Source organism: Cnephaeus nilssonii (genome assembly GCF_951640355.1).
Source record: "Cnephaeus nilssonii genome assembly, chromosome: 5".
Lineage (NCBI taxonomy): Eukaryota > Metazoa > Chordata > Mammalia > Chiroptera > Vespertilionidae > Cnephaeus > Cnephaeus nilssonii.
Window position 1 is genome coordinate 101461881 of NC_137076.1, and position 22821 is coordinate 101484701.

The 22821-nt window shown below is 53.9% G+C and overlaps 1 protein-coding gene across 1 annotated transcript in view; it reads right to left on the reverse strand.

The window, feature by feature from the left end:
- SLIT3 (slit guidance ligand 3) overlaps positions 1–22821 on the reverse strand; it is a 536028-nt gene that overhangs the window by 103585 nt on the left and 409622 nt on the right. The window contains exons 7-8 of the mRNA XM_079771932.1: positions 6261–6332; positions 30–193 (exon numbers count right to left, since the gene is read on the reverse strand). Of these exons, the coding sequence (XP_079628058.1) occupies positions 30–193; positions 6261–6332 (236 nt within the window). The remainder of the gene's footprint in view (positions 1–29; positions 194–6260; positions 6333–22821) is intronic.

Here is a 22821-nt window from a genome sequence, read left to right on the forward strand (position 1 = left end):
GGGAGAGTCTACGGGTGGGGCGGCCTCACCTGGGCACACGTACTCCTTCTTCTGCACGTCTGCTACGTTGAAGCCTCTCAGGTGCACGGGCGCCATGCAGAGTGTGAACTGGCCAACCGTCCGCCGCTGTCGCAGCCAATCCGAGAGCCAGGCCAGGTGGCAGTCGCAGTGCAGGTGGTTGGAGTGGAGGCGCCTGGGAGAGGAAGGGACAGAGGGGAGACACTGTCACAGGCTGAACGGAGGGGGCAAACCTTTCTCCAGCATGATACCCTCAGCAGCCCCGGGAGCATGCCCCTCTGCGCAACTGAATCACCACAGGAGCCTCAACCCTAATGTTGCTGAATCACAAACTACAGTCATCGCCACATGCAGGCCCCGCCCCATGGATGCCTCCTGGGTTCTGAGCAATTCACCATTTCTTTTTCTTTTAAAAAAATATTTTATTGATTTTTTACAAAGAGGAAGGGAGAGGGATAGAGAGTTAGAAACATCGATGAGAGAGAAACATCGATCAGCTGTCTCCTGCACACTCCCGTTATTGACGGCCTGAAACAGCTTCTCATCTATGCCACAGTCTATGGAGGCACTGGGCTGAGATCTGAGGTGCTTTCAGATTTTCTTTCTCTCTCCAAGCGTCCCTTAAATGACCCCCTCATGTAATCCCAGTGAGCCCCAAACCAACACCGCCGGGTGCCCCATTAGGCTGAGCAGGGCCTGGAGAAAGTGTGTCCTCTCCACCCTCCTATCCCAATATGGGGCTGTCCCCACCAGACGCCTGCAGTCCCCACAGCCTCTCCACGGTACCCTGTGTCTCCCTCCCAGCCCACGCCCCCCTGGCACACCTGCTACTCTGACTGGCTCAGTGACCTCTGAGAAGACCCCCTAACCAGTCCCAGGACTCTGGCTTCTCCCCCTAGTAGCTATTATTCCAGATCAATTTCTCCTTGAGCAAATAAGATACCGTATTTTCCGGTGTATAAGACGACTGGGCATATAAGATTTTCCTGGGTTAAAAAGTCGTCTTAAACGCCGGAAAATACGGTATTTCCATCTTAAAGGTGAAGTGACTTGTGCTCAAAGCTGCATAGATATTTACCGTATTTTCCAGTTTATAAGACGACTTTTTAACCCAGGAAAATCTTATACGCTCAGTCATCTTATACGCCGGAAAATATGGTACCAAAGAGCCGCCTGCAGGTCCCACTTCCAGGGGAATCCCGTCTGGTTAAATGGCCTGGATTTCCTTTCCACTAACTGGGGGCAAACTTAGGATGTGCAGGGGCTTCTAAACATCCTTCCCCAAGGTTTCTCTCTCAGGGCTTTCCAACCTGCTCGTTCCTACAGCCCAGGTCATTAGGAGTGGTGGTAGGAGTTTAAGTCACATCAGCTTATCATACATGTGGCTTTCTGGCTTTCAAACACCCAGCCCTGGGCATGCTAATCAGTTGGCAGTGTTCGGGGACTTCCACTCAGTGTCCAGCCAGCGATACTGAGTGCCGGCAGGAGCAGTGGCCAGGCCACCTCCACGCCTGGAGTGGAGAGAGCTGAAGGGCTCTTGACCACCCTCCACTTAGCACAAGGTCAACATTGCTAACTGTTGGCCAACGGCAGCTCACTTGTGCCCCCCACGGAAGTGAACTCTGGTCAGCCAGGCCCAGTGGGGGCCTTGCAGTCTCAGGGGGCCCACATCCCCTCATATCAGATGGACTAAATGAATGCAATTCCCACATAGAATGTCATTTTTTTCTGCTGAAAAAAATTTTAAAAGATTTTTATTTTAAAATGATTAATTTTTGATGTTGCAATTTTCTTTTTGGACTCCAGAGCCAATAATTAAGGTCAAACACATTTTAATAGGCTCCTAGGTCTAAGACACAGTGCCTATCATGGGCCCCAAGCAATTTTTCCTTTTGAGCTTAAAGCTCAGACACCCCCCCCCCCCCCCCGCCATGCTGCTGAAGGCGCTCCAGAAAGAGATGCGACAGGTGGGAGGGGTTGGGGAGCAAAGTCCTAAGTTGGGGGAAGGACCTTAGATTCAAGAGGGGACGCAAGACCTCTGTCTATTCAACAAAGATGACCACGTTGTGCCAGGACAGAGAGGGCCTGGCGTGAGGTTGCAGGGTCCCTCTTTCCTAAAGACCATGAGGAGAGGGACTTCGTGGAGAAGGGCAGCGTGAGTGACAGTGGTCTGTCTCCTGACCCTTTAGCGAGCTGCCGGAGAGAGAGGGGACTCCATGGACGCCTCCCCCCGCCCCCTCCACGCCGCCCCAGGGTGTCTAGGCTGCCTGGGATGATGGAGGGGTGGTCCGCTGGGAGGCAGGCTGGGGGCACACAGGCTGAGGGCCAGTCCTATGTGCCAGGAGAGAGCCTGTTCGTGAGAGTTGGGCTTTCCTTAGGAAAGGCCGTGGAGTGGAAGCGGAGGACACACGGGTTCACGCTGAACCAACCAGTGTGGGCCCACGAGCCGGATCAGTGAGAACAAATTCCCGTCAGTTCCAATCAGGGTAAGAGATCAATGCAAGAACAGAAATGAGGTTTAGGTAAGTCAGATCCTTGCTGAACAGATTACTTTCCGAGATAATCAAAATGTCAGAGGTCCCCCTTTTGGAAGATTCGATTAGGTGGGTGCTGCCTGAATTCCCGATGGCCAGCCCAGCCACCTCTCCCCTGAACCTTGCTCCCTGTTCCTTTGTCCATCTTTGTAGGAATCTCTCCTCTCCCAAGGGGCACCTTGGAGAAGAGGTGACCAAAAATGACTTGGAAGCCACGTGAAGGCTCTTGTCAAAAGCCTGGGGCGGTAGGTGGACTCAGTTTCCCCCTGCTGCACTCTTACCCACCAGGAATGCTGGGAGAGTCCAGCTGGGCAGACTCTTTCATGCCACCCTTCATATCATGTTTGGGAGACCAGATTGAGTAGTATCACTCCCAGTGTGAGCCTACACTGCCAGGAGTATTTCTCATCCTCTGGAGTGAGAAGGAAATGATTTTAGTGACTTTCAATACTTTTGGTGGGTCGGGTCGGCTATGACACGGGGGCGACGCGGAAGATCCGGTCACCTGCCTTGGCCCCCCTGAAACCTATTCCTCTACTTCTGTTTCTGCTGAACAGGATGCGCTTGGGCTCTGAGGTCATACTGCCTGGATATAACACTGGCTCTGTGCTTTCTGACTGTGACTTTGGGGGGCGATTTAACTCTGGGCCTCAGTGTTACCCTCTGTAAAATGGGGGTATTAACGATGCCCCCTTCCCGCGGTTGTTGTGAGGATTGAAATGATTCCTGGTGAGTGCTCAGCACTGGACCTGGCACACCGTGATGTTGGAACTTATTATTATTGGGAGGAGATGAGCCTTCTCCCAGCCTGTGGCCCTGCCTAAGGCGTCGAGGTGGCTGGGTGCTTCCTGCATGTGGTCGAGCGGGCTTTGCTGACAGAAACACCATACTCCAGGTTGGCAAAACCACCTCCACAGAAGATAAGGTGAATGAATACAAATGCCAATTTGTAATAGGTGCCTTTTAGCCACAGACGCTAAATTAAATTTCCAGCAAATCCTTTTAGAGAGAGTCAGTGTTCATTTTCTATAAAATGTGGCTTTCTGAATTCAATATAAAAGCTTTCCTTTAGAAATCCCATTTATGACTTCCTTCCTCTCTCCCCTTCCCCCTTCTCCAGCACCAGCCCCGCGCCCACCCCCTTAATCACAGGGAAGGGGATTAGTCAGCTCAAGTCTCCAGGGAGCTCTGCACAGAGCCATCTCTGAAATTAAACTAAAGAGAGAATGGCACAGGCAGGGAGCAAAGGGAGTAGACGAGACTGATTGATTGATTTGAACCCATCAGAGGAGTGCTCAGGACCACAGGGAAGGATGACAACAACAGAAACAAGGAGAATAAACTCTTCCCCAACCCCATACCCCCAAACTAAGCACCCGAGATCCAGACCTGCCACCCCCTGGTCCCCTTCCCCTCCCGGGTCCTATGGACCCAGCCCGACCTCCGCTACTGCTGCGCCTAAACTGAAGGTAACAAGAGGGGAAGCAGAAGTCACAGGGGAGCAGCCCCAGGAGCTGGCTGCTGATTTCTGCAGGGAGAAGCCGTATTTCTCCTGGTCAACCCACTCGCCTGGGGACACAGGCCCAGCTCCCTGAGACCCACAGCCCCGGCCACACTCTTCTCCAGCCCGTTGGTGATTTGATGGGGACTTTGAAAAGGTCTTTGAAGATCCAATGGTTTCTCCTTCAAACCCCGTCAGTGCACCGTCCTATTTTAAAAGCAGGGGAAAGGGATGGATTTTCTTGGCTGAATTATGTTATCATACGAGGGCTCAAAGGAAGGACCTGGGAACAATGATGGAATCTGGGCCCAGAATCTTCTTCTTCATAACAGCGAGTACAGGTTGAGTGCACACCATGACCAGACACCCCGTAGTGCACTGCATTCTCCCAGCAACTCGGAGGCAAGCATTTCACTCGCTGTCCTCGAAGCGCAGAGAGATGGCGCCGCCCCTTGGACTTGCACTCAGGTCTGCATGACTTCCGGTCGGTGCCCTAGGACACTCCGTATTGTTTCCTTACACGCGGCTCCATTGGCCTCCACTTCATTCCCACCTGAGATAAGGTCACTTCCTCACCGAGGCAGGGGCTCCTCAACGCTTATGAGCATCGAGAGCTCCCGGAAGGCTTGTGGAGAACAGATGGCGGGGCCTGCCCCAGGGAGTCTGATTCCGTGGGGCTGGGCTGGGGCCTGGAGTTTGCTTTTTTAACCATTTCCGGGTGATGTTGGCCCTAGTAAGTTGTCTAGGGCAGCGGTCGCCATCCTTTCGGACCTCATGGACCACCAGTGGTCCGCGGACTACCGGTTGGCGACTGCTGGTCTAGGGACCCCACTTTGGGAACCACTGCTCTAAGGATTTTCAAACCTCTGTGGATTCCACGTTGCTTAGGGGCCACGGGTAAGCTAGTTGCTTAGTACTTGCAGTCCAGATTTCTGGCTCAATAGTGATGATACTGATGACCATGAGGATGACAATAATAAACCATTAATATCTGTTATTGTCCACTCCATGCCAGGCACTTTACATTTACAGAGGAGGCGAGAGACGCCCCGGGGCTAACCACGTGTGGATCAGGTCATGGGGCAGAAGTAATGCACACGCTAGAAGATGCTAGAGGGCGTTTTAAGAGGAAGATAATGTGCTCGCCAAGAGCCCGAGGCAAAAAGCACCTGCTTAACGAATGGGAAGGCGATCCTGCCACAGAACGCTTTCTGCAGGCGGTGCCTCCGCCGTGCTGCCCCCGGGCCCATGACAGGCTCCTGTGGAAGGGCGAGCCCGGGTTGCATGTGCCTGCAGCCCCATGTCCACGGTTATTCTGGGGTTAGCCACCCCCCGGCTTCAGGAAGCCTGGCCCTGTGCCTTGGCCCTAAATGTATTTGGCCGAGAACTCGTGCGGGCTGGCTCTCCCCTACAGCTGTGATGCACAGACCACCGAGACCCACCAGCAAGAAAAGCATGAGTACGAACCTCTTTGAAAGGCCAGCGGAGCTCAAGCGCAAAGAAATATACAGAAGGGGTTCTGGCTGAGTAGAGGGGGATACCCCCCACCCCCGTAATAGGGACACTAAAACTGCTCTCTGAATGGGCGCTAAGGGAAGATTTGCCTCCTGAGTACGCACCTTGGAAGGATAAAGAACCAAGTTACTGCGTCCCAGCGTTAGGAGACCCTCCAGGGACAGGGGGGCAGGGCAGTGTGGTGGGTGGGGGCTAGGAGGAGGGGACCAGGAGCAGCCAAGCCTCCCTCTCCTCCACGGGCCCCAGAGGGAAAACTATTACGATCACTGGCAATGGGCAGAACCGCCAGGGGCACGGCATTAGCTAAGGAGATGGTGAGTCCCTGGGTCCCAGTTCTCTATGTTGTGACAAGGGAACACCAACCGACTTTCCCATCAAGATGGAAAACACATAGGAGATTCCCACAGCCCAGGAAGGTCCCAGGATGAAGAACACGGGTCTGCCTGCTGCGGAAGGGTGGGTCAGACCATGGATGGCACCCTGATCCTCTCCCCTGTGCCCTCGCTCACCAACACCCCCTCAGTCAATGGCAGAGGAGGCAACAACTGGACAGGAAAACCCGCTGGCGGGTCCTAGCACGGGAGGTCTCACAGTAGGTCTTACCCTGCTGCGTGGTGGGCTGTGCGTGATGGGGAGTGGGGGGGGGGGGGCGGTGGGGACAGAGTAGGAGGAGAGCAGGGAGCTTTACTCACAGGGTTCGGATCTTCGGCATGTGGTTGAAGCTGGTGACCAGGATGCGGCTGATGTTGTTGTTGTTGAGGGTGCTGCGGAGATGGAGGAAAAGGGACATGGTCAGCAGGGGTGGCCTGAGGGGCACTGCGGGGAGGGAAGGATGTGACTGCAAGAGGGACCAAGGGTCCCTAGCCACGGGGCAGTGGGTGGGGCAGCCGGAGACAGAGGGACGGCTCTCCCGATGGTTAGGGAATCCGAGACCCCTCCTCCCCTCTGCTGTCCACTCAGTACTTCCTGGCCCACCTGGAGCAATAGTATTGCTTCCTGAAACCCTACTAGGTGCTGAGTGCCCCAAGACAATAGCTCTCATTCCCACACCTACAACCGCCAGCTAGTCTCTCCACCCTCATCTTAGAGCAGGGGTGGGGAACATCCAGCCCTCGGGCCAAACAAGGCCCAAGAAATCATTTGGTCTGGCCCTGCTAAGGCAACTGCAGGAGGGACTCGAAATTCAATAAACCTAGGAGCTTTTCCCATAGCAACATACATTTATATGAAGTGAATTATGTTAAGGGAATGATGCTATGAATATCCAAATGACCCTTGGCAGAAAAAAGGTTCCCCACCCCTGTTTCAGAGAGAGGGAAACAGATTTATGTCGCTCAGTAACACACAGCCCTACAGGGGAGGCATTCCCCTCGTGTGAGAGACGAGGAGGCTGAGCTACAGAGAGGTAGGACGGCTTCCCCAGGGACCCCTGGCTGCTAGGATGGGCTTTGAACCCAGTGCCATCTTGCTGCAGACCCCTGGCGCCGCCCGTGCACCCACTGCTTCAAAGAATGCCACATAGCGAGGTTATCCTGACTCCTCAAGCGCCTCTTATCCATCACCAGTGAGTCTGAGAGGACAGGGACTAGGTCTCCTCTTCCTGTGCGTGTCCAGGCCGTGGCTGGGAACTCCGACAGCAGGCCATTAGCACTGACTGGGTTCTTTGTAAGTGAAAGGAAAGAGAGAGATGTGGGCTCCATAGATGGGTCAGCATGAAATAAGGCTGCCAAAGAATGAAATCGGGCTGAAGGCACGGCCGGCGGGGCTCGCCCTTCTACCGGAGCCTGTCACGGAGGCCCAGGGGCAGCACGGCCAAGGCACCGCCTGCAGAGTGATCTGTGGCAGGATCGCCAGGTGCTTTTTGCCTTGGGCTCTTGGCGAGCACATTATCTTCCTCTTAAATGCCCTGTAGCATTCTCTCTCGTGTGCATTACTTCCGCCCCATGCCCCGATCCACACATGGCTCTAACTGCATCTTATATACCCTAGTGGCGTGGTCTTGGGCAGATGATCAGCATCTCTTACCCATAGGTCTTCATCAGCAGACCTTAGAGGAGAGAATCTGGTCCTGCCTGGTCATTCCTCCCACCCCCCCTCCCCCCATGCTCCCCGGAAATAGAAACCGCTTGGTCCAGCACACAGCGGTCCCCATACCCGCCCCACCCAAGGGGCCCTGCACAGATCCCTTTCCCAGTCCCCGGTGACTGAGCTCACAGCAGGATTCCAGCGATCCATCCCCCTGGATTCAGGCTGTTCCTCAATCCCCACCCCCGCCCCCTTCATACTTGGCATTTGTTTGGCCGATAAGGCCAGGGGGGAGTCTGTTTATACAAAAGCACAGAACCTCATACTTTTCCTCCCCTCCCTCCCATATTTATTATGTACCTATCGTGTGCCTGGCATTATTTCAGGTTCATCACGTGGTCAAAAGGAATGAACGGACCTGCTCGGCCCACTCTGCAACTCTATTAACGTGCCAGTGCGGACACTGCCTTTAGCGAGTGTGCGAGTCCATCCCATCTCCACCCACTCAGGAAGGCTTCAGAGCATCTCATCAGACAGGGCTGAAGACCCTGCCACTCCCATCTGACTGGCGCTCCGGCCTCCGCAGGGGGTTTCCTGGGGGTGGGAACTATGCCCTCCAACCCCTCTCCATCCGGTTAGAAACGCCTTAAGTGGCACCTTCGTTTCCCCTTCTATCCATCCCAGAGTTCCAGCTCCACTACCAGCTACAGTCTGAGCATCCCCCGCACTCTCAGAGGCAAAAGCAAGACGCCTGGGCAGAGAAGCGGCTTCCTCCTGGCCAGGCCCAGCCGCTCAGCGCCGCTTTGTTCACAGCCAGCCCTAATTTAGCTGAACAGACGTGCAGTTATACGCAGGGCTTCGACTAACTGCGTCCGGCAGTGGTCCGGCAGCGATGACTTATTAATGTATTACTACACTGATATTTAAATGCGAGCCGTAATGAGGGCTATAAAACATTTACGATAATAGCAATTATTCCAGGACCAAGATGACTAAACACAGTGTTCAGACTTCCATGATTTGCTGCATGGGGCCGGCCAGCCCCGGGGTGGCGGAGGGTCGGTCACCTCTTAGATGCTGATCTCCAGGGCAGCTGGAGTTTCTGCTTCCCTAATACACACAGATTGATTTGATTTCCAGGCTTGGCCTGTGCAGGGAGCTCTGTGCTCCATTTGGCTCTGGTGCCCCTGCCTAAGCAGCTGGCATCTGAGGAGGCGTCGTAATCCAGCACAGCGAGCCGAGTGGTGAGCACGGCCTCGAATGCCCAGGCCTGGGTTAGACTCTGACTCTGCCACCTGTAGCCGGTGCAGCCCCGTGCCCTTAACCCTGTTAGGTCTCCTCCTTTATGACGTGGAGATAATCACAACAGCACTGGCCGCAGGCAGCCTTAGCGGTGATTAAAGGGTAGGATACTAATAACTGTCCGTATGGGCTGAGGGCGTATTGCGTGCCGGGCAGGCGCTGGGCTACGGGCTCTACCTGCGCCATCGCACTTAACCCCTCCCCCAGCCCCTGAGGCAGGTGCGTTGTCACCATCTCCATTTCCTGGATGAAGCAAGCGGTGGTACCAGGACATGAGTCCACACAAGCCTGACGCTAGGGATGACGCCTCTATGTGTTGTCTCCTGCTGCTGGAACAGGTTCCCGGTAATTTAGTGGCTCAAAACAACACAAATTTAGTCCTTATAGTCTGGAGGCCAGAAGTCTCAAATGCGTCCATGGGACTGCGTTTTTTTCCCCGGGAGCATCAGGAAGAGAATTTTTGCAGTCTGTAGAGGCCACCTACATTCCTTGGCTCGTGGCCCCTTCCCCGAGCCATTCAACCTCTGACTTGTGTTGCCACATCTCCTACTGTTCTCTGTGACCTCCTGCTTCTCTCTAAGGAAGACCCTTGTGATGGATGCCGCTGGAGCCTAACCGGGTAATCCAGGCCCACCTCCCCCTCAGGAGACTCCATCCCAACTGCCAAGTCCCTTACATCAGGAGTCCCTGGGCTGCAGACAGGGACATCTCTGGGGGAGCATTATCGGCCGAGCGCCACGCCCTTAAGATCGGCATGGAAAGCACGCTTGGTAGCACACTGCCGGGCGCAGAGGCAATGGCCAATGTTATTCGCCGTTAGTACTGTAGCGTGTTTAGTCCTTTACAGTTTACAACGCACTTCTCACCTTCATCGCGTTTGTCGCCGGCAGCACTCTGAAGTCGGAACTATGGCTCCCACTTTACAGATGAGCAGATTGAGGCCACGAGAGGCAGGGGACTTACGCAGGGCAGCACGTGAGCTGCCGCAGGATTCGGCCCTGCTGCTGTCTCTTTACACCCCAGTTCCTCCCCACCTGCCCACACCTCTGGCTTCCAGGGCGGGCTTGTTTCTCCAGCGGGGCTGTTCTCTGTCTCCCCACCAGGGACCCACAGCTGGAGATAACTGCACACGCCTCCCACTGCCTCCCCTTCTAACAACTGCCTTAAAAATTACCCGACAGAAAAAGAAATGGGTCTGACGGTGACCCGCCCCCACTGGATGGCTGGTTCGGGCTGAGCTGTCCTGGCCTCATCAGTGTGACCCTATTTTCCTACGTCCTGGCCGAGTTTTGCCAGTTCCAGCGTCTGGTTTCATCCTCCCTGCTCTGCTCCTGGGGAGCTACTCTGAGAAGATAAGCTTGAACCCAAGTCATAGGCTTTCCCCCCAAGTAAATGCTTTCAATTCAGCGTTTTTCAAGTTCAGGGTCAAATTAACTGTATGAAACTTCAGGACGGTACTGGCCTCCTTTTTTGCACCACCACAAGCTACTGAATGGGCATTTCAGTATGAACCCGAAATAAGGCGCTTCCCCCACAGGATTTCAGACAATCCGCCCACCGCCCACCGTCTCCCGTAGAGCCCTTCCCCATGATGAAGTCTCTTTACACTGAGACTGAGGTGGACCTGAGACTGTCTTGTTTCTCTCCTGTCTTGTCAGACATGGAGCATACATGCGTCATGAAGAGGGACCGTTTTCCACAGTAAAGTGACCCTTCTGGACAATGCTACTGCTACCAAAGGTTCCCGCTCTTGGCTCTGAGCGCTAGAAAGAGGGCGTTCCGCTTTCTTTCCAGGGCCCGAGGGGATGAGCGAACTTCCTATGCTTCTCCGGCGCACACATTAAACCTCAACGCCTGGAGAAGTGTGTGCTTCCCTGTGTCCCTCAGTGAAAGGCTGGGGTCCTGCGGCCAGACAAGGCCCCCAGGAGTGGCAAATGGCGAGGGCGTGGCGCACATTCTGGCCTGTCCAGGGCTTGGCCAGCTCCAGCCCCCGGGGCCAAATCTCATCGTCCACGGCCTGTTTTCGTAAACAAAGTTTTACCCTCTTGCTTACGTACCATCTATGGCTGCTTTCGTGTCCCATGGCTGAGCGGTTGCGACAGAGACCATATGGCCTGGAAGCCTAAAAGAGTCACCAAGGGGCTCTATATGGACAGCGTTCCTCGACGTCTGGCCGCTCACACTGGGCAGAGCTCCTCCTGCCCCTGCCGGCGACGCACTGCAATGGGCCGGGCCAGTCACGCAGCTGCTTTGTTAAGAAGAGGGTTTAGGCCAAAGGCTTTTAAAACTTAAAAACAAAAACCACTGGCAGGAAAGCCCAAGCGGCAAGTGGCTGAACTGGGATTCGAAAGCAGGCCGTCGCACTCTGGCCGCACACGTCTCCCTGCGCCTGGGGAGACCGTCTCCCTGTGCCCAGGCCCTGTTTGAAGACAGGCTGGCGCACCCACCTTGGGCTGGTGCGGAGTGAACGTGGGCCGTGGGTCCCAAAGTGTGGTGCCGGGACCTGTCGCATAACCGGGCCCCCCAGACCCACCGGATCAGAAGCTCGGGGGGTATGGGGGTGGGTGCCTTCCGTGTTTTAACAGACCCTCAGAGGAGTCCCAGGTAAGCTTGAGTCGGAAACCACTGAAGGAGGGGAGAGCGAAGAACAGAGCCTTGAGCTGAGCGTGGAGGCAGCGTACAGGGAGCCCCTGCTGCCTCTGGGACTGAGGCCTCTGGGAGGACAGTGTTTTCTGCTTAGAAAGAGGCCCGAGCTCTGAAACAGTGCACAGCCCTCCAGGGAGGTGGCTGTCGCCCTGGGAGAGCCCAGTGTGGCGTCTGCCCCAGCTCCCCTCTGTTCTCCCCTGAGCGGTGAGGTGTGGCCCTCCCCTGGCCCCCCCAGAGACCGGCCCCAGATCTGGAGGCCCTGCGTCCAGCTGCAGCCACGCCGCCCTGGCACCCTTAATAGGCTGACATTTCCCTCTGTCTCCTCCCATTAGGCCTCCGCTTGATCACTGTGCCTCCCTGGCTCCGGGCGCAATCTGCGTGCCGTGTGTCCATAACACTATGTAATTGCTCTAATGCAGCAGCGTTATCTGTGAGCATGCATCGCCTAATTGCAAAGCCAGGCATCCACAGTGCCTCGGCCTCGGCCATCTCCCCGGGGGCCAACCTCCCTGGGGTGCTCTGGGAACCCCTCTTCTTCCCTCTGCTCGGGTGGGGATCCAGACGCCCTGGCCCATCATCCCTACCTCAAGTCTGGTTTCTCCTTACGTCTAGACAAATACGGTGGTTCCCTCCTTAACGCTGCCCAGGAAGGAGACTCCCGGTGAGTCATCGGCAGCTATGGCAACAGGATGTCCTGGTTTGTCCTCACACCTGTGAGCGCCCAGTGGCCAGTCCTCTAAGCCCAGGCCTAAGTGTTTCTGAGAGTGCGGAGCTGAAGGCACAGGGCCGAGCACTTTCCCACGTCCTCTCATCTAATTCTCTAACCGTCCCGAGACGCCACTGCCATTTCATTTTGGACCCCAGAGAGACCAGTGCACTCCACCCGATCACACAGCTAGAGAGTGCGGAGCCAATATTCAAAGCGGGACACGGATGACCATTACACAAACCGCCTCTTACGGGACTGTCGTTGGACAGACGTCGCTGTCCGATTCCCACGTCTCCCACAGTGGAGGCGAGTCACACAGGTGAGTGGTGGACTCGGCCTTCATTGACTTGGAGGTGGCAGGGACCAGGGACCCTGGTGCTCACCTCTCTGCCGAGGCTGCTCAAAGCAGCAGCCATGCTCCTCCTCCTCTCGCCGGGGAACAGGGCGCACTCGGCACAGAGAGCGAGGGCGGCGTGGAGGCGGCACAGGAGAGGGGTCGACTGTGTCTGGAAGCCTTCTATGGTCAAGGCTTGGCTACCTCGTCCAAGTGTTGCCTAAAGCCGCCCTTGCTGTTGGCGCGGCTGACGGAATTGTCAAGAACACCAAGAAGCCCCGAGAGTCCAGATCCTTAAGCAAAGCTCATCTCTTGCTTGCCTAGAGCAGGCATCGAGTCCCGGCGGCCGATGGGGAGGAGGGATGAGAGACGGAGGGAGGGGAAGAGGGGCGGGAGGCCACCTGCCCTGCATCACCTGCTCTCCTGGCCCATCCTGGGTGCCGCCTGCTCCACACTGCCTTGATGTCCCCGCGGACCGTTTAAATTAAAGCTCATAACCATTGTGTGGGCTTATAATGAAAGCAACTGATGCTGCACTGATTAGCCCATTACTCTCCGCTGTTAGAAAACAGTGATCTCACAAGGGGCCTCGCTCTCTGACGTATAGCAGTCGGCCTCCCATTTGACACCTCAAATTAGCAGCCAAAGCAATAACAGCTGGGGTTTTTGTCTCAATATTTGTACCCGACTCCAAAGTGATTTGGCACCAGGGTGAGCGTTATTTTTAAACACAGCGCTCTCACCGCCAAGTAACATTTTAAATGGTCTCCAGGTGTCATGTAAAACCTACAGAAAGAAATAAAAACAGTCCGCTGCCAATTTGGGCCCCTGATGCCCTGGATGCTTAGCAGAAGGGCCTGTCTTTGGTTCTCCCTTCATTGCATATGCACATTGTGACAGACAGAAACTCCACCCAGCAGAGCCTCGCTGGGAGAGAACAACAGAGAAAAGATGCCTCCAAACTAATTGTAACCAATGGGAGTTTAAAAAGGGAGAGATGCTGGAAGTGTAAGTCTCCACGATGCTCCGTGCTTGTGGCCCTGGATGCTGAGGGGCTCTTACTCATGTGTTGAGAACATCACAGGGGACGCCTGGTGGTGGCTCAGAAAGACTCAACTGCCCCCGCATGGCCAGCGTAACTTCGAAGTGTGCCTTACCCGACAACATCAATGAGATGGCCTCAGTCTCCTGATTCTATTTCATCTCCTATAAACTGGGGGCCTGGACAGGCAGTCTCGTCTGCTATACATTATTTAGAAACCAGGCAGCTTCCGTGGTGCCCGGAAACAATTTCCACTTCCGCTGCACTGGGTGTCCAGTCCCGTGAGAGGAAGAAGGGGAATGTGTTCAGGTACCCAGTGGCGTGCACACTGAGAGGGACGGAGCGCACGCCTGTGTTGCCCCTGGGTTGGCACATAGGGCGACTCCATGAATATATACTGAGTGGATGAATGAGTTTCAAAATGTGAAGGGTCATGCTTTTGGCATCTTTTGATGAAACACGTTTCCACTCTGAACAGCCTCCGGGGCTGACCCGGGAGTCACGAACTCAATTGCCGGTGGGAGCGAGGTGTGACAGTTACGAACTCAATTGCCTATGGGGGCCAGGCTTGACCTCTGAGTCTGTAAGTGGGCTGCGTGGGGCTGCAGCCACTACCACTCCACGACACGATCGTCACTTCTCGTGTCCAAGGATCGCTGCTACGCTGGGACGTGGGAGCGAGGCTGCCAGTTGTTCCCTTTTGTTTAAAGAGAAAGCCAGGCATCTAGAGGCTTTATGTGAAGTCTCCTGCTTTTCTGCACAGGTGAATCGTAAGGAACAGAAGTCCGCATGGAACATACCTGGGGCTGGATCTGACTTGCAGATGCCCATTTTCGGTCTCTAAACCAAACAGATTAATTTAATAATTTGAGTCAAATATATACAGTTGACACACATATATATGTCGTATGATATATATGTATGAAATATGTGTTTAGCATATCCTATATAATTAAGAGCTAATATGCTAATTAGAGCGAACAGCAGAATGACCATCCGGACAACCTTCCAGACGAAGCCGGGGCTGCGAGGGCCAGCTGAGGCTGTGAGGGGTTGTGAGGGCTGAGCCCCTTGCATGAATTTCATGCATCAGGCTTCTAGTATGTATATAATGGAAGAACATTGATGGCGTTACGGTGACGTGGTTAAAGCCTCTGTCCCACCCAGCATCTCCTGATGGGCAGTCACTAGCTGAGAGACCTTCTATTCCCATGAACTCCCTTTAACTGGTTGAAAATGATTCAATGCTTTCTTCCCCCACATATCATTACTCGAGGACAAAGAGCCCTGAAGAAGTGTCTGTTTATAGGACAAAACTATGTTCCTCCCGGCAGGTGTAACACTGTCTGGTTTCTGCCCGCTACTCCTCGGTTCCGGGGCTGAACATACCGGTCCGTTCTCGTGTAGAGTTCGGAACTGAGCCACTTCAGACCTGTTAGCGGAAACACGCACAAGATGCATGAGGCTCAGCTCCTGGCTGGATGCAGGGTGGTCCTGCTTTTACCCTCTGATAGTTGTAAGGGGGAGGGGGCTCTCTCAGGGAGCTGGCTGCCACTTACACCTGGGCCAGTGGGGCTCAAAGACGGGCAGGGGCACCCACTGTTTCCTCGCTGGGCTCTGGTCACCACCAGGTGCCAGGACCAGTGACGTGGAAACCCACCTCTTTCCAGATTGCTCCCCACCGGACAGAAATCTATTGGGGTCCTGGGGCAATCAGCCCCTAATTGGTGGCTGCCTGTGCTGAATGTAAAATGTTCCCTCTGACAAAATGCTGGAGGCTGAGGGATGACGGGAAGGCAGGCCGTAGAGGCCGGCTTCATTCACTTCTGTTTCCTTTCTGCTAACACAGGAGGAAGGTAGGTGGCCATATAGAGCACTGGATAAAGAGTCCGTAGACCCGTTTCCTGGCCTAATTCTTCTGTGAAACTTCCCCGTGGTTGTGGGCAAGTCACTTAACCTTTCTGAGGGACTTTCTTTCACTTAAAATGAGGTGGTGGGGCCGGCTGACCCCTGGGTCTTCCCAGCCTACGGTTCCCCTCTCCCGTTCCAACTGGGCTGGTGCTGGCTCTGAGACGCCACATCTGGAGCGGGACCAATCTTCCCGACAGCAGCGGAAGGGATGTGGATGCCCAGGTCGGTATAAAGACAGCACATCTGGCCAAACTCAAAGTCGCCCACAGCCCCCCCTGCCACCCCCCATGCAGTTGAACCAAGTTATGGGGTCGGCTCTTTTTTTCCTTCATGCAGACACCTGGCTCCGCTGCTGTGGGTTTAACAGGCCTGCTCCCCTAACCGGCTGCCGCATCTCCAGCTCACGTACGGAGAAGCGACGGGTCCAGACATGGGGGCGACTCTCCTACCCGCTGACTTTGTGCAGCCACTTCCAGGGCCGAGAGAAGCGCGTAACGGGCACCGGGAAACATTCACGCCGAGAGGGTTTCACTCTGGTGGAGACGGCTTTACAATCAGTCTCCTGGCTGCCCATGAAAGTGCGTCTTTTGGGGGAATAAGATCCAGATGTTTGAATTAAGATAAAGGGTAGAGCGTAGTGTGAGGGGAGGGAGTGGCAGATATTCCAAAGTATTTAGTTTCAGAAAATACACTGTTTAAACATGGTGCTTCTTAATGAATGGGACGTGACCGCAGAGTTGGAGCAGGGCCGGCGGGAGAGCGGGCCTGGTGGGAGCCGTGGCGAACCCAGAGGGCACGCCCTGCCCGGGTGGGGTGCCCGCCAAGCGGCTGTAAACCCACGCTGTGCAACAAGTGGCCATGAGCTAAAGGTGGCGATTTAAGATTAAATCAATTCAAATGCAGTAAGATGAAACATTCAGCCTCTCATTGCTCTAAGCCACATTCCAGGTGCTCGAGAGGCCGTGGGCCTCGCTGCCCCGTGGTCGCGCAGGTGCCAGCAGCCGTCGCCCGCAGCGTCCCATTGCAGAGCGCTGCTCCGGACCATCCTGGCCACCTGCGGGCCCACGGCTGCCGGATACTCACACAGAGTTGAACGCAGAGACTTTTAAATACGCTCACCAGAGTTTTAAACATTGGCAACTAATTATTATTATTATTTTTTAAAACACTGGAAAGACCAAAACAAAACAAAAAATTAAATCCTACATCTGCAGGGTTCATTCAACCTATGGGCGGGTAGTTGGGGTCCTCTGATTAGTTATATGTGGAAGGAGAACGGGCTGTCGTGTCTGCAACGATTCCAGATATAACCCGGGAGAAGCGGAATCCTATTCCCTCCCTCCCTGCTCACCACCCCTGCTCCTGAGTATCCTCGAAGATGGGACACGGCAGCTCGGGGAAGGGTCGGGATGGTGCTCGGATTCTCCCAGCTCTGCCTCTCCAGGGCCTCCCCGGGCACCCTCCCCACCGCAAGGCCATCCGGCAGGAGGAGGGCCATTTCCTGTTTAAGTTCCTAGGATCTTGGCGTTCCAGACCCAGTTCTGCAGTCAGGGACTCCTGGCCACAGGAAGCCGAGCCCTCCAGTTCCCATCCCGATGGAGGTGGCAGCAGCAGCAACCGGCAGGTGTGGCTCTTCATAGCGATCATGGCCCCCGGTCTGGAGACCCACGAGAGCCAGAAGATGAGAGCTGACCAAGGAGCCAGGTGCTCCCTGAACCTGCTCACATACTGGCACCAAAGCTGGCAGCAGAGGACGGAGACAGGGCGGAGGCTGACCATCGGCCAGGAGCACCAACCGGTGCAGAAGCTCCGTTTTGGGGTGAACTGATCCCCATATGCTTCCGGCAGCTCTGCGGCATTTCCCCACTGGCCCCCTTACCTCTCACTGAGAGAACACCCTCTGGAATCCTCGTGCAAAGATGCAGAGCTGTTTCCCCATTTCGTTTGAGGCGGGACACAGCAAACCAAAAGGCTGCTCCCCAACCTAGTTTGCCACGCCAGGATGTCAGCCCAGACACCTGGAGGCTGGAGTCCGTGGCCCCTGGGCATCCATTGCCCGACTCCACCTCAGTGCCGCTCATGGGAAGTTGGTAACGGGAGTCCTACCCATTCAAGATCCTCTGTTGGTGAAGAACAGTTCAGTGACCTTCGCCGCAGCCTCTTAACCCAGGAATTCACAGGCTACACCCATTTCGAGACTAAACTAGCCTTCAGTTAACAGGAAACGGAAATCACGAGGTGCCCCCATAGCCTAGTTACCTGAACTGTTAAAGTGCTACTTATTTAAATGGGAAAAAATTATCTTACATTTTCTTAAGCCAATGTTCTCAAAACCAAGCTAGTCATTTTAAGAACATGTCTACGATCGCCCAGTGGCTCAGTGATTGAGTGTCAACTTATGAAACAGGAGGTCACAGTTTGATTCCCGGTCAGGGCACATGCTTGGGGTGTGGGCTCGATCGCCACTAGGGGGCATGCAGGAGGCAGCTGATAGATGATTTTCTCTCATCACTGATGTTTCTACCACCCTCTCCCTCTCTCCCTTCTTCTCGGAAATCAATTAAAAAATATATATTTTAAAAACATATGACTATGGTCGAAATCCGGGCCTGGGCGACTGAAGGAGGGGTGTGGTGTAGCACAAGCAAACCTTCCTAGGACCACCAGTTCCTTTCCTAGTGTTCTGGGGGCCGAATGGAAGTGATCAGCGCTTTCCACAGTGTTCCATTTTAATCCCGATTACCTGAACAAATCACAATTTGCAGCATAGCACCAAAAAAAATAAATAAATCATATTCTGGAGATATTTTAAGACTTTCATTAAGCCATGACAGTTTTATACTCAAAGCTATGTCATGACTAAACACTCTGATTCCAGAGTCTGTTAAAAAAATAAAATAGTTGCATCTCCCAGAGAAACCGGGGTGAAACGTTCTGTAAATAAATGAAAACGAGTCTTGTCTGTTCGAAAACACCAGTTTTCACTGAGGCTGTAATTTACTCATTGTTAATAAGAAAAAAAACACAACACCATTTAGCTGGAAGAATAAAAAACCAAAGGTAACGCGAGAAATCTGTTCCAGTAAAATATTACATTGTTCAATATTTGAGATAATTCTGGGACAACTTTAACTTAGTTCTGTTCAGGGCCAACACGTAGCGGAAAATCTAGAGACGGGGCAAAGTGGGCATGCATTTGGTTAATTAATTCCTACTCAATGTGGTCCCGTGTCCTTTGGCTTCCTGCTCTGTGCCAGGCTTGTGCCAGGTACGGAGATAAGGTGGCAGGACAGGGCAGGACTTCTCTTCAATTGCACTTGTTACGAGAGGCCTGATTGGGTGTCTGTGACTCGCCAGACACACACCTATGGTGTCTCCTTTGACCCGCATCGCAAGCCTGGTACACAGCTTCTGTATTACAATATAGAGATGACCCCCCCCCCCCCGCCCCGCACCACCCAGCCTGGTGAAGCTGGAGGGCAGCCCATCCTAGGGGAGGACTCTGACACCCCCACGCTCCGCCGTGGCCTCGCACCTCCATGTCTGGGTGGTTCTGTGGACTTGGATGTGATGCCGATTAAGTGGAGGTCACAGGATTAGTTCTGAGCGCCTTGTGGGTCAGGATAGTTTTTCAAAAAGCAAAACTATTGGTCCTGAATTATTCTGAGCATTTACTACACTTGTTTCTCTGGGGTGCATTTTGGAATAAATTTTTCAATTTTCATTTTTTCATAGCAGAGCGGTTAGGAGCCGGGGCTCAGGGACCGGGCAGAGCGGGACTGGATGGAAAAGCAACCCCCATGCAGCCAGGGTCACTCTGGGCAAGTCCTTCAGCTTCCCCAGCCTCAGCTTCCTCATGGGGAAAGTAAGGTGAACAAGAGCCACGCCGTGAGGTTGTGGTGAGGATTTACGGAAAACGCTCCATTCTAATATCAGAGTGCCTAGGCGATAGCACATGCAAAATACGGAGGCCAGAGCAGTAGCTGTGGTACTTGTAATGCCCACACTAACAATTACGTAGCATCGCTGTACTGCAGCATTCCCCCCTTAGCCACAGTTTTGCTTTCTGTGGTTTGTTACCTCTGGTCGACCATGGTCCAAAAATGTTAAATGGAAAATTCATAAATAAACAATTCATAAGTTTTAAACTGCGTGCCGCTGTGAGTAGCGTGATGAAATCTCAAGCCCTCCCACTCCATCCCACCCAGGATGGCATCGCCCTGTGTCCCGCGTACCTATGCCGCACACCCTACCCGGATGTCAGTCACTTAGCAGCCGTCTGGGTTATCAGATCGACTGTCCTGGGACCATGTGCTTGTGTTCAAGTCACCCTTATTTTACTTAGCAATGGCCCCAACGCGCAAGAGCAGTGATGCTGGCAATACAGAAATGCAGGAGAGAAGCCGTCAAGTGCTTCCTGTAACTGGAAAGTGAAAGTTCTCGACGTAATGAAAGAATTTAAAAGAATTGTGTCCTGAGATTGCTAAAACCTATGGTAAGAACCTCTATCCGTGAAACTGTGAAGAAGGAAAACGAAATTCGAGCTAGTTTTGCGGTCACACCTCAAACTCCAATGTTACAGCCACAGTGAGTGGTAAGTGCTTAGTTAGGTGGAAAAGGCATTAAACCCGCGGGTGGAAGGCGAGCAGAACCCCTGTTCTGACTGATGGCGACGTGGTGCCCCAGAAGCACTAAGCCTACAGGAAGGCGTCAGCCCGGGCTCCCCTGACACGAATGCCCACATTCACATAACGGTTATTATTGCTCAGTTATAATTGCTGTTTCATTGTTAGTTAGCTAATCTCTGTGCCTAATTCATAATTTACAATCGGAACAGGTGCCTTGTGGGTGGGGGGGAGGGGGACCACTGCACGGGCCATGCTATACTACATACTATACATGTTCATGGAGCACCTAGTTCCACATCCAGAGGAAGCTCAGCCGAAGCAGAGAACAGCCGGCCACCTGCCTCAAGCTCTGGGCTTTCTGAACTGGACTGACAATATCTATGAGTGTCCCTACTCCCAGTGCCCAGCACCCCTGAGCCAGGACAGCACCCCACACTAGGAGAGTGAGCACACCCTGACCTGGGCATCAGGACTGTTGCCAATTTCTTCCCACTGACTCCTTCTTATACCAGCAAGGAACGCTCTTCTCCGTTCTTCTGTGTTTACCAGTGGGGCCCAGGGCCGGACCATGTCGTGCCTGCCCGAATGTGGATGAATTAGAACTGCCCTAAAAGTCTGATTGATTCCACCACTGCCTTAACTCTTGAATCTCTGAATGTGGGCGGAGAGGGCTCAGTACACAGGCTGACACAGGAGTCTGGGGGGCAAGAAACTGGGCGGTGGGTGTTCATCTACTTCTCAGTATTTGCACAACCCCAATCAGAACTGATTGACAATCAAAGGGACTAGGAGGCTAGTTCAACTCGCGAGAAGAACTTCCCGGAAGACGGGGCGTGAGAGACCTTGCTTGCTTCTGTGGGGTCCTTGCTCAGTCTGGGAGCCCTGGACTCCACGTCCCTTAGCTGTGTGTCCGTGCCCACTCAGCAGTTCTGGTGACCTCTGGCCCAGCGAGTCTGACCCGCCAGAGCGCCTGCCCGCCCTCTGAGAGCTCTCCTGTCCCTGGCGCCTGGCGCTCGGCTAGCTTGTTGGGTGTCCGCACTGCCATGGATTACAGCAGTGACCCAAAGGAGTGGAGGCCGGTGGGAAAGGGGCACCCACACCCCATGGGAGGCGGGTTTGAGCACCCAGCCACACCGACCATCGCGATGCAGGAATGAGCCCAGGGCTCCCAATGCTTCTGGTTGCTAAAAGCCCAAAGCTGGAATTTTATGAAAAATACAATACATTTTAAATGTGAAATGCTCACTTCCATTGTTAAAGAACACGTTACGAGATTAAGTAAAACTCATCCATGGATGCAATATGGTCTGTGGTCTAGTTCCAGCCTTGGGTTTCGAGAGAGCTGAAAGCAGGACCTGGGGTCAAAGTCTGCCCTCCCTCAGCCTCCAAAATAAGAGAAGCCACTGAAGGACGGGCTAGAAAGACAACTGCATTCAGGGTCCCCGTGTCACCAGGGGGTTTCTCCCGAAGAGCCCAACGGCAGGAGGTGCCCATGTGGGCAAAGAACATGAGGCCCGGGGTCTGGAGACCCAGGTGCCAGCCTCCTTGCTACCACCAACTTGTCCTCGGCATCTCCTGGCCAGAGCCGGGACTCGGGTAAGGGAAGTGGGGCACCCAACGTGCAAAACGCTAGGAGGCCTGGCCTCGCTGTTGCCCGGCCCTGCTCTTGGCCTCTCTGTACCTTTTCTCTACAGACCCCAGGGCCAGCCTAGAGTAATGTCCCCGAATTTCCAAAATTGGCAAGTGACATAAATGGGAGCGAGGCCTTCCAAATGGCACACCCGAGGACCCGCACGCAGTTTGCTGGGCCCGCGATCTCTCCTGGCAGACCCCTCACCGGGCAGTGACAGCCTTTCAGGACGTGTCCCTGACACCTTCGGTCTGGCGTTTTTGGCAGCGTATCTGCTGATCTTCTGAGTTGCTACATGAAGTCAGGAGACAATATCTGAAAATCTTTTGTCTCTCCTCCCGTAATACTATTGAAGAAATTAATTAACTATCTTATTCATTAGGTCTTCTCATTTTTGTTTCATTTGTCCATACTCCTAATTTTTTTCTTTTTCATTAAGCGTTTTTCTAAACTGGGCAGGGAAGAGCCTGGTATAATTGGTGAATTGTCCGCCCAGTCTCAATCTCGCTAGCAGGGACCAGAAACCCACGGCTCAGAGCACGACCAGCAAGGATTCCTGCCCGAAGGGGCTGGAGATGCAGTCTTGGCATGCTCGACGGCCGAATACGCACGCCTTAGAGAAAGCCGAGATGTGAATCGCCAAATGGATAGAACAGGTGGAAATGAAAGGGCAGTGATGTGGGTAATAGAAGGGCGTCGGACCCACGGGAAACAGGCCCCTCCATGAAGAACCTTAAGTGCCATACAGGAAGTCGGGGCTGTGTTTTGGGGCAGTTTGGAGAATGGGGCCCCAAACCATTGAGCGTCAAAGTCAATTGACGACATCCAGAAGTGAGACCAAACCGTCCCTGGGACTAGAATGTAAGTCAGTGATAAAGCGGGATTACTTTCCCTCCCTGGTGAGTTTGATTCATCTTCAACTTTGCAGGGACCCCTACACTGGGTGAAGGGGAGGACAGTTCTGCAGGCTTGTGGGGAGCACCAGCGTTTTCCTGGCCAGGATTTTGAGTCCTGGGTCGCTTGCCT